General features: G+C 35.6%; 1 protein-coding gene across 2 annotated transcripts; it reads right to left on the reverse strand.

Annotated features, from left to right (window-relative positions):
* Nucleotides 1-1,162: 1,162 nt before the first annotated feature.
* Nucleotides 1,163-3,833, reverse strand: LOC145598793 (F-box/LRR-repeat protein 13-like). 2 transcript variants are annotated; one of them, XM_081655181.1, is made up of 2 exons: nt 3,626-3,833; nt 1,163-2,752 (listed from the first exon to the last, which is right to left on the reverse strand). In XM_081655181.1, the coding sequence occupies exon 2, from the start codon at nt 2,740-2,742 to the stop codon at nt 1,213-1,215; it is 1,530 nt and encodes a 509-aa protein (XP_081511307.1). In that variant the 5' UTR covers nt 2,743-2,752; nt 3,626-3,833; the 3' UTR covers nt 1,163-1,212. The 2 variants fall into 2 exon arrangements, with proteins under 2 accessions (XP_081511307.1, XP_081511308.1); XM_081655182.1 differs by lacking the exon at nt 3,626-3,833 and having other exon boundaries at nt 1,163-2,369; nt 2,533-2,688.
* Between the last annotated feature and the right edge of the window lie 10,398 nt (nt 3,834-14,231).

Below are 14,231 nucleotides of genomic sequence, written 5' to 3' on the forward strand. Positions count from 1 at the left end.
TTTATAAACAAAATTGTAATTAACTCGAATTTATAGTTATATTGAATTGAAATTGAAATAAAATATAAGCTAGAGGTATTTGAAAAAAAAAAAAAAAATCAAGTGATGTTTTAAAGTAATTTTTTTAACATCTATTATATGAATCAATTTATTATAAATTTTTTGGCAAAATCTAATATTACTCCATTTAAAAGATAGTTAAAAAAGAATTGAAATAATTTTGTTTTTGTTTTTAAAGAAGTTGAAATAATTATATAGGTAAATGTATATAAAATAATGAACACCGGTTAAAAAGGAAAATATATTTGTCATAAAGATAATATAAAGAGGATTTGAAATGATTTAACTATATAGAATCAAAATTAACAAAAAAAAAAAAAAAAAAAAAAAAAGGTTAAAAAGGAAAGGGGAGTTTTGGAGGGAAAAAACAGCACCAGGATGTAACACGTGTCACTCCCGGTGTCTGTTTTAGTATTAAGTTAAGGAAAACTTTTGTATACACCCGATTTTTAGTAATTTACTGTACATCGGGTACACTTTTGTCAGATTTAGTGTTACTTTTGTCAAATTTAGTGTCACTTTTGTCAAATTTATCAATGAAGCATAAATAACTCTTATATATGTCAGGGTAACTTTTGTGCATTTTAGTGTAACTTTTGCACATTTTATTGTCACTATATAACGGATGTTCAATAAATTACTGAACATCCGTTTTATTTAAAAGTTTATGTTAAGGTATTGATTGATGATTACGCACTGTTAACTAACTTTGAAAATTTGATCCTATATAATTATATGGAATTCAGGAATTCGATGATGAAGTTTATACTGTAAATACATTACGAAGTACAATCATGAAGATATGCTAATAGTCTAATACAGAGCATGCTAATAAAGAGCATCCCAGAAACTAGTTTCAACATTGTACATATGCACCGTTTGACTATCTTTTATTAATGAGACCCTTTTTTCTTCTTGTAAATTTAAAATTAAAAAAAAAAATAAAAACATTGCACATACGCAGGCAAAGTACATAGCTAGTTAAATATCTGACTAGCAGAAGCAATTCATCCATCATCTTTGCGACGGGACAGGTCGACAATTACCACTTGCTGATCTGGTTTTTAGCTTTCTTTATAAAAAAAAATAAGAAGGAAAAAGGAAAAAAAAAAAAAAAAAAACCTTAATAATGGAGCTGCCAAAGAATCAGGATTAACTGATAACCAGGTTACCCAGACGGAAAATTTGACAATGAGGAATTGTGTTGTTGAAGCCCTTACTTGACGATGTGATATGCTGACCAAAGAATTGAATCTCACAGGTTAAAGAACTCCTCTGAAGGTGGAACAACGTCTCGCAGAGCTTGTATTCATCCCACATTCCGTCCATAGTAGTGGTTACAGAAACATAAACCGATAGCACCTCTAATGCTTCTGCATTGCTCAGAATGTAAGCCATCATATTAATATCATCATCCTCATCGACTCTAAGATCTTTGATTTTTATCCTCTTTAGTCGAGTCAAGCAATGAGGAGGTGCAAAATCTGGTGGTAAAGCCCATAATATCATATCTGTATGTGTTTCAACCTCTATGACAAGAGCCTGTAAGTTAGGAGAATGTCTTAAGAAAAGCAGCACATCATTCCAGCGACCATTAAAAGCATTCACCATACCAGTTTTGATGCTAAGATCAGTCAAATTTTCCAAAGGTGGCTGAGGGTTGTCGTCATCCAAATCATTAAGTGCACTTATCGTACTGATATTTAGGCAAAGTGACTTAACATTAGAAATCAGTTTAGCAAGTTCTACTGTTTTTCCAACATATTCATCTTCCCCAAACAACCCAGATTCTATGCAAATTTCTGCAGAATTTAAAGCACCTGAATGCTCAACAAAGCGAACAGAATCTACAGTAAAAGCTTTTAATGAGATATTCTCAAGCTTTGCCAAATTGATCACAAATTTTAATCCTTTTAGTGTTTCCTCGACTATCTCAACAACCAACCTTTTCAAATTAAGAGCTGATAAATCAAAACAACAAACACCCTCTATATAATTACCTTTTATAGTCAATTCCTCCAATAACAGGGAAGACTTAAAAAGTCTGGCCAACAAGTCAGTGGCTAAAACATCAAGATGACAACTGAACTTCTTCAAATTAGGAAGAAAAACTGGTGCACAATCAGGCACTGCATTATCCAGGGCTCCCCTCAAAGTTAGCTCAACAACAGATCGACATTCAAAAACACAAATTGGTAGAGGAATAGTAGAGCCAAAACATGCCGTTACCTCAATTCTTTCAGGATGTCGACCACAAATAGTAGTCATCCAGGATTCAAAAGAGTTGTCGTAGCTTTCTTGCATATCATCTGTAAAGGTACTACCATAAGGAAATTTAAGACAAAAGCTATGAATTTTGGACGCAGTAAGCTGCGGAAGGATGTGGTCAACAGTTCTAAAGAATGGTTCAGTCCAGTTGAAGCAACCAATACTAGACTGCAGGTGATAGAAATCAAAGACAAGATGAGTGACCTGAGTCCAAAGGAATTGCCATCGGCGAGATAAGATGGAGGTTGCAGCTGCAGATTCTATCGGGATGAGAGAGAGAATGTCAACTAAAATGGCATCTGGAAGTAAGCTTAATTGATCAATTTTGTCCGTTGATTCCAATATCTGCCTCTTGTTGCCTTCTCTATTCATACAATTAAATCCATCCTCCAATGGCCTAGATCCAGCTTCCATGTCAAGTAATCTGTCCACCAATTCAATAAAATCCCTCATAAGCATAACATCGAATTAAGAAATGAGAACAGAACATAAACTTATCAACGCCATGAACCCTAATATCAGAATCCAGCCATCAAACAATGCACAATGTTCTCCATCATTCCCAATATTTACATAAAAGCAAGGATAACATCATATTGTAAACAAATTTATTAAAAACATGGGAATAATGAGGAGTTAAATCCCATCATCATACCCCAAGCGACGTTCCATCACAAAACCAATTGACAACTACTAATAATAATATCATTAGCTAATTTGTAAGACATATACACCCAATTAAACATCCACCTCAAGTGTGAGTCTATGCACTTGAGCATTTATATCGCCGATAAACGGACCTTTCCTCCATCATCATACAATAACAACAAAACTAGGTTCTATTCTAAAACCAATTGGTGATACGAGGATTAGTCTATTCAATGTGGGACAAATCCTCACATGGTCGTAATCAACAGAATCGAGTACAAATAGCATTAATTTACTACTCAAGTGAATTCCTTTGTTTGAATTTTAATTTAATTCATAATCAGCAAAGAATTAATCTCAGCCATTTTTGACAGAATACCAAATCAAAGAATGCAACTTTTCAAATGAGAAATCAAAGATTAATCGCAGGATAATTACAGTAATCATCAATAAACTAACAAACACAAGAAAATTAAATTAAAAGGGAAAAGAGGATTACAGAAAAAATAAAAAAAAAATTTTTAAAAAAATCATAATTTAGGGATATTGATGAATGAATGCAAAATTAAGCAGAAATATACACATAACCCTCAAAAATTGAATGACAGAGAAATGAATTTTTCATATAAATAAACAAAATTGAACTAACCCTTGGTGATTTTACGGGAGAATGTAAGTAATTTGAGGGAGCAACGAACTCAAAATCAACAAATTTCGATTCTGCTTCTGAGAGAAAGAGAGGGAGAAGAATAGAGAGGAAGTAATAACAACATTTTGAGGCCTTTGAGGGTTGTGTCTGAGTGTCTGACGGCTGACCCAATTTTTTCAACGTTGGTATGAACCTTTGTTGTCTATATCCACTAGCACAAACTACAAAGTCTTACCCGTGACTAGCCATATGATTCACATAATCACATACATGATAATTAATTAAGTAACTAGTTTTTGGGCCCGGGTGATGCCCCGATTATTACATGAAATTGAACATTAAGATACGTTGTAATTAGGGGTGAGTATGGAACGGGTACCCGTACCGTTAGTACTAACGGTTCGGGTACCCGATTACCAAAATCACTAAAAGTGATACCGATAACCAAAATCACTAAAAGTGATACCCATAACCGGAACCGATAAATCGGGTACCCGGATTTCGGATACCTGGATTTTCGGATTGGTTATCGGGTACCCAATAAAATATCCAATAATGATAATTAAACTTAATTATGTAGTTATTATGATCTAATTTACAATTAATTAACAACAATACCATATGATCTTAACCAAATTATTAATAATATTACTAATCATTGATATTATAAAGTGATTATGAAGTAAGGTAAAAGTTTAGATTTATATTAATAGATTTAAGTAGGGAAAAAAAGCAAAAAAAAAAAATGCTTATCGGATTGGATCGGGTAACCGTTAATTTTAAAATGATACAACCATACCCGATAACAAATTATCGAAACGGGTACCCGAACCGTTATGGTTATCGAATCGAGTACCCTAATTTTTGGAACAATTACGGATCGGTTTTTCCGGTTTTTGGTTTTTTCGGGTAGTTTTGCTCAGCCCTAGTTGTAATGTATTATTTAATTTTTTTGTAATTAAATTTGTTGTTCATATTGTTATTTGCTACATATTAATATTTTGTATTCAAAAGATTAATTAAAAAATCACATACCTTGGTGGTAAGATACTAAGTTCTAGAATTAGAGGTTGTGGGTTCAATTCTTATGGAGAACTTTTTTTTTATTATTATTATAATAATGAGTGCATGACATGGAATGAAAAACAAATTGAAGGAGAGTCACGTGGCGTAATGAATAGTTGAGTAGGTGACGTGGCATAGTGAGGAGGGTTTACGTGACACGTGGACGTTCTTAGGAACGCCTTTTAATATATTAGTATAGATAAGGGTTCACGATGATAATCAAATGGGATTACATTAACGTACTCTCTCCGTCCCCTATTGATAGTCCCTTATGGGCAAATTTTACTCCCAAAATGTTCACCCCATTTGCTTTTTCCAACAACCATAAATATTAATTTTTTACCAAACTTCCCTCTAATTTGCAACAATACTTGTGCAAATTTATATTTCCCATGTACTTTTATTACTTTCTCTCTCTACTTTTTTGCATACCCAATGTGAATTTACTTTTTCAATGTACTTTAACTATTCTTATTTGTGTTTATTAATTCCCGTGAAAAATGCTCATAAGGGACTATCAAAAGAAGACGGAGGTAGTATAAATGAGAAAATGGGGTTACCTTCTTAAATAATTGGAATGATTCTATCACTTTTTAAAACAAAAAAATAGGGGTTATTCGAATGAACAAATAGGGTTACTTATTTATAAATTACTTGAATTTACTCGTATAATGTTTTTGGGTTACTTTTATGGCAACATGGAGTTACTCTTATGAAAAAATGAGGTTACTCATACATAGAAAAATCTTATAAACCAATGTGGCCACACCGTGTGGCTAGCTACATACAAAAAGTGGGCTATAATTACTCGTTAAGCTTTTATAGTTCATCATTTTTTTTCAATGAGTATTATACAGTATATTCTTTTCTTTTTTAAGGGAAAGTATTATACTACCTCCGTTTTATATTACTCATAACATTTGCTAAAAATGGCCGCTTTACATTACTCGTAACAAATGATTTTCTTTCTGTATTTAGTAAGTTTTTGGGTGCAAAAAGACAATTTTACCCTTACTCTTTTTTTTAAAACATGCTAATTAAACTACAAATCTAATCTCATTACATTAAACCCCAAGGTTAATTAATTTCACCCTTATCACCAAATTCATTCCCCTCCATCTACATTCAACATCTTCCTTCGTAATTTTTCTCTCTCGCTTCCTTCATAATTCAACTCCTTAAATGGCAACCACCACCGCCACTACCACCATCCACCGATCACCGTTCTCCCTTTCTTACCCCTACCTTCATTTTCTCTCTCAACCTTTTTGTGTTGTTTCCTCATTGCCGCTAAAGCTCAAATTTCGAAGTTGGAAATTTTGACTTTCACTACCTCTAAAACACATGAATTTCACTTTTGCTACCTAGGAAAAGTTTTATTTTATTTTACTACCTATCAAATCCTTTTTTTTTTTAATTTTGCTACCAGTTAACGGAATCCATAAGGATTCCGTTAAGTTTAATTTTTTTTAAATAATAATAAATTAAAAAAACCACCCTCCCCCTCCCCTCTGCCGGCGAAAGTAACCCAGCCACCCCTTCCCTCCACCTCTGCCGGCGGCCGGCGCCCAGAGCTTCGGTCGGCGCCGGTGCGAACTCACCCCCTCCTTTTCCCCCAACGAACTCCCTTCCTTTCCCCGTTCTCGCTGCCCCGACCCCCACCCCGTACCAAAACCACTCCTTTCCCCTTCCTCCCACTGGAATCCGCCCCCCAGCCCCGTTCCCCCAACCGAAATCGACCTCCCTCCCCTTCTCCTACCGTTTTCGGCCTTCCCTAACCCTAAACCACCACCCCAAAACCACCCAAAACAAATTGTTTTGGGTGGTTTTGGGGTGGTGGTTTAGGGTTAGGGAAGGCCGAAAACGGTAGGGGAAGGGGAGGGGGTCGATTTCGGTGGGGGAATGGGGTTGGGGGCGGATTCCGGTGGGGGAAGGGGAAAAGGGTGGTTTTGGGGTGGTGGTTTAGGGTTATGGAAGGCCGAAAACGGTAGGGGAAGGGGAGTGGGTCGATTTCGGTGGGGGGAACGGGGCTGGGGGGCGGATTCCGGTGGGGGGAAGGGGAAAAGGGTGGTTCTAGTTCGAGGTAGGGGTCGGGGCAGCGAGAACAGGGAAAGGGAAAGGGTTCGTTGTGGTGGCTGGTTGACAGTAGGAAAGGGGTTCGCCGACGCCGCCGGTAGATGGGAGGGCTGGGTGGCTAACGGGACTACGAGAGGGGCTGGGCTTGGTGGCTGGATTTTGTAAAAAAAAAATTTGGTGGATGACGGGGAGGCATTTAGGGTGGCTAAGGAGGGAGTGGTAGCCGGAAGGTGGTAATGATAGTGGCTGGATCTCACTAACGATATTATTAACGGATTCCATTAACTAGTAGAAAAATTTTAAAAAAGGGCATATGTTAGGTAGTAAAATAAAATAAAAGTTTTCTTAAGTAGCAAAATTGAAATTGATGTGTTTCACAGGTGGGAAAAGTAAAAAAATCCTTTAAAGTTTTATGGTCAAATTTAATTGATAATAGGGGGTTCGCGGGTTTGTGGGTTCGCTGGGTTTTCATGCGTTAGTGGGTTCAAGGATTTTCTAGATCTGTGGGTTTTCGTGGGTTGGTGTTAGTGGATGGTTTGTGGGTTGGCGGTTGGTGGCTTGGTGGGTGGTTTATTTCAGATCTGTTGGTTGCAGCGGTCGAGGATTCGTGGTTGATGGGTGGAGGATTTGTGGGTTGCAGTGGCGTGGGTGGTGGTTTGCTGGTTCGTGAGTGTAGTGGCTCGAGAATTGTGGTGGTTTGTGGGTGCGGCGGTGGCTTAAGAGTTGCGGCGATTCGTGGGTTGCGAAGGCTCGAGGGTTCATCGGTGTTGCGGCAGGGTGGTGGACTGGTGGTGGGTTCAGTGTTTTGTGGTGCTGGTTGGTTTTGGTGCTATTGGGTGGTGGTGGTAGGGTGTTTTCAGCGCTGCTGGGTGGTGGTAGTGGTGGCGGATGATTTAGTTTAATTTTGGTTCAATTTCTTTTTCTTTTATTTTTTTTGGGTTAAATATATTAATATTTAAGCATATGCCCTTATTTTTCAATAATTAATTATGCTTAGTATTTTTTGTCTAGGAGTCCACAAAACCAATATTTGTTGTGAGTAATACGTAACAAAATAATAGCGTGATGTAGAAGAAGATGCAACTATGTGTACAACAATATAAAGGTTGTAGGTTACCTTTGTGTACATGTGTGAGGGTCGAAGTGTAGGTTTAAGTTTTATGTTGCTAGGTTGATGAAATTAGAAGCTTGAAAAATTAGGACTTTGAGGTTGAAACATAGGTGTATGAGGACCAAAATGAACAAAAAAAAGTGATTGTAGAGTTTCTTACAGAAAGGTACTTGGAAGAATTAAGAGGGAACCCCACATGAAAGATAAGACAGTTTAAAGAAAGAGCTTTATATGATTTGGGAATTAAGATTTGCTATTTTAAAGCATGGCTGGCTAGATATCAATGCAAGGCAAACCTGATAATATTATATAGGTCTGTAGCTAAGTAATATGCTAGGGTGTAGGACTATGGGAAAGCTATTATGAAATACAACCTTGGCAGTGGTTGTAATGTTGTTGTGGATGGTATTGATCAAATACAGAGGCCTATTTTTTATGAGAATGTTTGTATGCCTTGCTCCACTTAGGGATAATTGTGGTAAAGGATAAATCGGTCATTGGATGAATACACTAAATCCAAACACTATTACTACCTAAACCGACCTAAGACAAGTCTAGGGAAAGTAAAGGATCGCTCGTATCCGTAGGGAATAGGTATGGGCATACTAAGATAGAATATGAAACAGTTGTAATCTTGTTCAGTCACAAATGGGGTTTTGATTAAATAACTACTATAAAGACAAACACTAGGGGGAAATAAGAATAGACACCAACCAAACCAATATATCAATACAAGAGGTAAACATGAACACAAATTGGGTGATAGAAAGGGCACTCAACATTGTCTTAATGATGGGAAGTAGACTACTGACTCGGGTTTGTCTTTCAATTGGTATGAGAAAGCATTAAGGCACAATAATTGAGATTTCTCACCTAATCATTGCAACTAAGACTACTAGATCATCTAACAAGGAACCGTTATCAGATCAAGATACAAATTTGGTCTAATCATACAAGAAAAGGCTCACAACTATACTTCATCTTTCAAAGGAAGCATAGAATTGAATACATGAGCAACAAGTGGTCATCCAATTGCACATACAATTAATCAATTCTTTAACAATCAATCATCAACCCAAAATGAACATGCAAGCCCAAAATATCATTCAATCCATGGCTTGGTTTGGTCACCCAACCCCTAGCTAAGGAACTACTCACTAATCAAAGTGCTCAAAATCCTAGCAACAATATCTAAATTCAACATAATAATTAACAAGTTGAGAAGTGATAAGATGGAAGTAGATTGAACATGCAACAATAAATAAGATTGACAGAGAAATGAACAACTCAAAGCAATTAAAAACTAAAAATAAAGAGTCAGAGGATACAGGAAAGAGATTACTAATGAAGCTTCAAATAAAGTTGAGGAGTTGTTGAAATTAAGAACACGAACTTCAATTAATCTACTACAATGATTGAGTTTTGAGAAGACCTAAGCTAATTATAGAAAGTTCTAGGAAACTAAGGGCCTAAGTAGTCTAAGGGAAGAAGATTCGTCAAATGGAAGCATAAGGGTTGTATTAATACTCCCTAAAATTACATAGAAAAATCCGTCAAGAAAACCAAGTTCTAGAGTGCGCGCTCCTAAGTCTGGAGTGCCCAAATCTGGTTGGCTCGCACGCCCGCTCCTATTGTATTGGCCTGGGTAGAATATAATGTTGAAGATCAAAGAGGAGCGCCCGTTCCTCCATAGGTGCGTGCCCGCTCCTTGTAAAGCAAGGGGAAGCAGATTGTAGTGCTTAGATTAGGAGCACCTACTCCTCTCTAAATTATTCGAATGAAGGAAATCAGTATGAAGGAGGAGCGCCCTCTCCTCGGGGGACGCATGCCCGCTCCTATCGTTCATTGGTCACTAAAGGCAAAAAGTCAACATGAAGGAGGAGCACCCTCTCCTCGGGGGACGCATGCCCGCTCCTATCGTTCATTGGTTTCACTAAAGGCAGGAAGTCAACATGAAGGAGGAGCACCCTCTCCTCGGGGGATGCATGCTTGATCCTATTGTTCATAATTGGTTGCACTAAAGTTCTTCATTGCCTTGGATAAATCCTCAATTTGTCTTTACACCTAAAAACAAGAGCAAATACACAAGAGGGACAAAAATACTAAAAACTACAATTATGTACAAAAAGGAGTTAAAAAGGGATTAAATAACTACAAAATCGTGTTAAAAAAACTATGATAAGTGGACAAATAAAACACTTATCGTTCTTGGTTGCAGACCCATCATTGGGGTTGATGGGTGCCATCTGAAAGGAGCTTATCCTGGTAAGATCCTATTACAGTATCTAAATATGGAAATAACAACAGTACATGGGTAATAATAGAAACTGAGAATAAAGAGACACTTGGAGGTTCTGAGCAAGGAGTGGTTCATTTACTTGACGCATTTATGTGTTTATACTTCCTCCGTTTCTTTTTAATTGCTACATTTTCCTATTTTGGAAATTGTTAATTGGTTGCACCACTTTTCATGTTCGATAACTCAAGTATTTAACTGACCTTGTTCCTCTATTTTAGGGATTTAAAGGCTTTTGAAACTGTTGTACCTAAAACTAAGCTTAGGTTTTGCATTAGACATATTTAAACAAATTTCAAGGTTTCACTTTCAAGGAACTATTATGGGCTGCTACTAGGGGTGTTAAAAAAAACCTAACCCGATTACCCAACGACCCGCAAAATACCCGACAGATATTTAAAGATTTTTTTCCAGATTTTCCGAGCTGGGTAACTGACCCGCGAAAGCACATGGGTTACGAGCTGGGCCACTGGCCATGATTTGTGTGACTCGGGTACCCGTTGACCTGTTACTTTCTTCCTTTAAAAAACTACAAAAATAAAATTTAGGTCAAAGAAATGAAAGCCTTTTACTCTTTACTTCCTTCAGCAGTCATTGTAGCGCTCTAATCCTCTCATTTTCTCCTCCTTTAAGTTTCCTCATCCCCACCTCCCTTCTTCTACAACCTTTGATCCCCTATTTTCTTCTCAGGCCTTCATCTCTCTCCTTGTAACTCTTCACCTCTTGCTTCTAATTCTAGTAATTGAGGGTAAGTGACTTAAATGTGAGATCTGTAATGTTTAGGATTTTTCAATTTGTTTTGTATAATATTATTTGGTTCTAAAATTTGGAGGTGATGATATAACAACTAAAATTACATGATTACTTGGTTAAGGAAGAATGAAGTTTATTTTGCATTTGAATTGTTTTATAAACTTAGGTGATGTTTGGTTAACAAAGGGAGTAGAAATTCACATGAATTTGGAATTTGTGGGAATAAAATTGCTTACATTAAATTCATGGGATTTTTCTAAATTTGTTTGGTTTGCAATGTGGGAAATAACTTCCCATAGGAATTTCTATTTACCTAGGGGGGTTAGGTAATTAAATTCCTCCATTTTGTGGGAAGTGGAAATTCCTAGGATTTTCTACTTCCCCCATTCCACCATTTTTTTGTCAACCAAACAACTCGCTCTAATTACAATTCCTAGGATTTTTCAATTCCCATATTTTCTAATGCCAACCAAACAACACCTTATTATATATTTTAGGAAATTTGGGTTGTTTTGTAATTAGGAAATTAGAGCCTTTGGATATAGTGAGGTATTGTACTGTACTGCTTCAATTAAGATCAACGCTAGTAAAAGATTATACTAAATAAAAAACAAATTTGGGTACACTTAGACCTGACCCGGTTAAATCGAGTACTCGACAACCGGATACCCCGTTTAACCGGGTCGGGTCATGGGTCAGTTATTTAACTACTCGAACATTCGGGTACCCGAAAAAGCCAGGTCCCTAAAAAGCCAAGTACCCGGATCTGAACACTTCTAGCTGCTAGGGCAAGCACTCTCGTAAACCCTCAACTGTTGCATAGTTTATTGCATATTACGTGAATGAGTAGTTCATTTTTATTAAATACATGCTTTTAAATGTGTCGTTTAGTTTGAACTAGGTTAGGTCCCGTGACATGCACGATTGTTTTAATTATTACTATGTATATATATTCATTGAAACATACTCCCTCCGTCCCCTTTTGATAGTCCCTTATGGGCAAATTTTTGTCCAAAAATGTTGACCCCATTTGTTTTTTCCAACAACCATTAATATTAATTTTTTACTAAAATTCCCTCCAATTTGCAACAATACTTGTGCAAATTTAAATTTCCCATGTAAATTTTGTTTCCCTATGTACTTTTATTACTTTCTCTCTCTACTTTTTTGCATACCCAATGTTAATTTACTTTTTCAATGTACTTTAACCATTCTTATTTGTGTTTATTAATTCCCTTGAAAATTGCTCATAAGGGACTATCAAAAGGAGACAGAGGGAGTAATTAAATATTACGTTAAATTTTTTTATTTCAAGGAAAGATAGCTCAAGCATTTTATTAATGTAAATCAAGTTTTGCCACAGTTTCAATGTTTTGTGGAAATGGTCCAATATAAACATATTCCGAGTAATTAATCATATCTCACATAGCAAAGTATTAGCAACTATGTGATATATGGTTTACATGTCCACCTAACATGACCAAAAGCACAATAATTATCAAATAGTAAGCTATCCTTTTGGATGTCAGATAAAACATGATTTGCCATGTATAAACTTAAAATATAAGAAACCAAAAAAATACATTCTTAATTAATTTATACTCTCACTATGTAGTCCATAGAAAATCAGTTTTATGTAGACGAATTGATTCATTACATTACTCTACAATTTACTCAAATGAAAAGAGCATATTTTATTGGACCAATTTTTTTATATAAAAAAATTGATTATGAAGAGTGTAGCTCATTTTTTTAACTGAAGAATTGTAGTTGATTTATGTATTTGAGTTATATTTCTGCTCAATATATATAGTAATAGTGATTTCTAGAAAAAAAAATATGAATTGAAAATTTTACAAATATTTATTGTATATTAATCAAGATAATATTGTTACCATAAAAAAAAAGATAATATTCTTAGAAAATATTCCACCAAAACTACATCTTCTTAAATAAGATTATTTGTTTCCTTATTCTCCATAGTTAATTGCATATTAATATAAGAAAGGAAAATATTATTACTCATTTATATGGTTGATTAAATCAATTTTTTTTATAAATAACTTCCTTAAATAAAATTCTCTAATTATTAATTTTTATTAAAAATTAAAAAAATACTAAAGACACACCAGAAATTGACACGTGTCATTACTGGTGTGTCTTTTAGTATATAGTTATTGATTTGAAGTTGCTATGGAATTAATTCATTTTCTATATGAAGAAACATATGACAACGAGAAAATCCAAATTAATATCCGTGATAAACGAGTATTGTTTATCTCGTGGCAAAATTGTAATAAAAGTCCATTGATTTTTGTGCTAGACCAATAAACAATTGTTTTTTCAGCAAAAAGCTCTGACATTGGGCACATGGGCTTCAAAAAGAACACTTCACGTCGTTATTGCTCCATCCATCTACCTTAACCCAGCTTTAAGGGTGAGTTAAGCTCACTTTAGCAATTGTCTTCATCTTTGTCATGAGAGATAAACAGAAAAGCAAGCTCACATAGTACATGGAAATGGCTTTGTCAAACCTTTAATGGAGAAATCCAAAAGCACAAACAACTTCAATGGAGAAGGAAGACACACATTGCCCCTAAGGGTTAACCATGCCCCAATTTCTCTAATTTTTCTAGGGTTTTTTGTTTGATTCGACGACGAAGCCACCGAAAATTCATCGTCGGAAAGGTGAAAGAGGGTCAAGAAGATAGGGGACAACAAATTACCAAGTAATGTCAAGCATTCATGGAGCCATGGCGATTGGTGGTTTCATATTGGTGGTTTAATTCCGAATTTTCATTTTTCTAAGACCCGGAGTTGCAAAATTCTAATTTGTGTACTACTGTTGGAGTTTTTGGCCTTGTAAAAGAAACCAATCAAGTTTTTCGCTTAATTAAAGAACAAAGTTTTACCTAAATTGAAGAAGAAACCAGTCAAATTGAAGAAGGAAGACGCTTACGTTTCGCTGAAATTAATGTTCTTAGGTTTGGATAGGTGAAAGGCTAACAACAACTAACCATGGTTAGTTTTGTCCACGTAATGCCCATAGAACAACAATATTCCATCTAATAAATGTTGACATAATTTAACTACCCTTACTTTTACACGTGATTTAAAACGAATTTATTCTGATATAAACACCCCCCGTTTCTATCAGATATCAGCCTTGACAAGCTCTATGACTACATGTCAAACATTCCACCACAACACTAGTCTAGGCATGCATTCTCTACAAACAGCAAGTCTAACATGTTGTTAAACATGTGTGAGATACTTAATGCAGTGATTAGGGAAGCTAAAGATAA

This window comes from Chenopodium album, chromosome 20 (assembly GCF_948465745.1).
Source record: "Chenopodium album chromosome 20, dcCheAlbu1.1, whole genome shotgun sequence".
Lineage (NCBI taxonomy): Eukaryota > Viridiplantae > Streptophyta > Magnoliopsida > Caryophyllales > Amaranthaceae > Chenopodium > Chenopodium album.

Bases quoted from the DNA above. Each gene is read 5' to 3' on its own strand.
- LOC145598793 (XM_081655181.1), bottom strand. From the start codon at position 2,742: ATGGAAGCTGGATCTAGGCCATTGGAGGATGGATTTAATTGTATGAAT.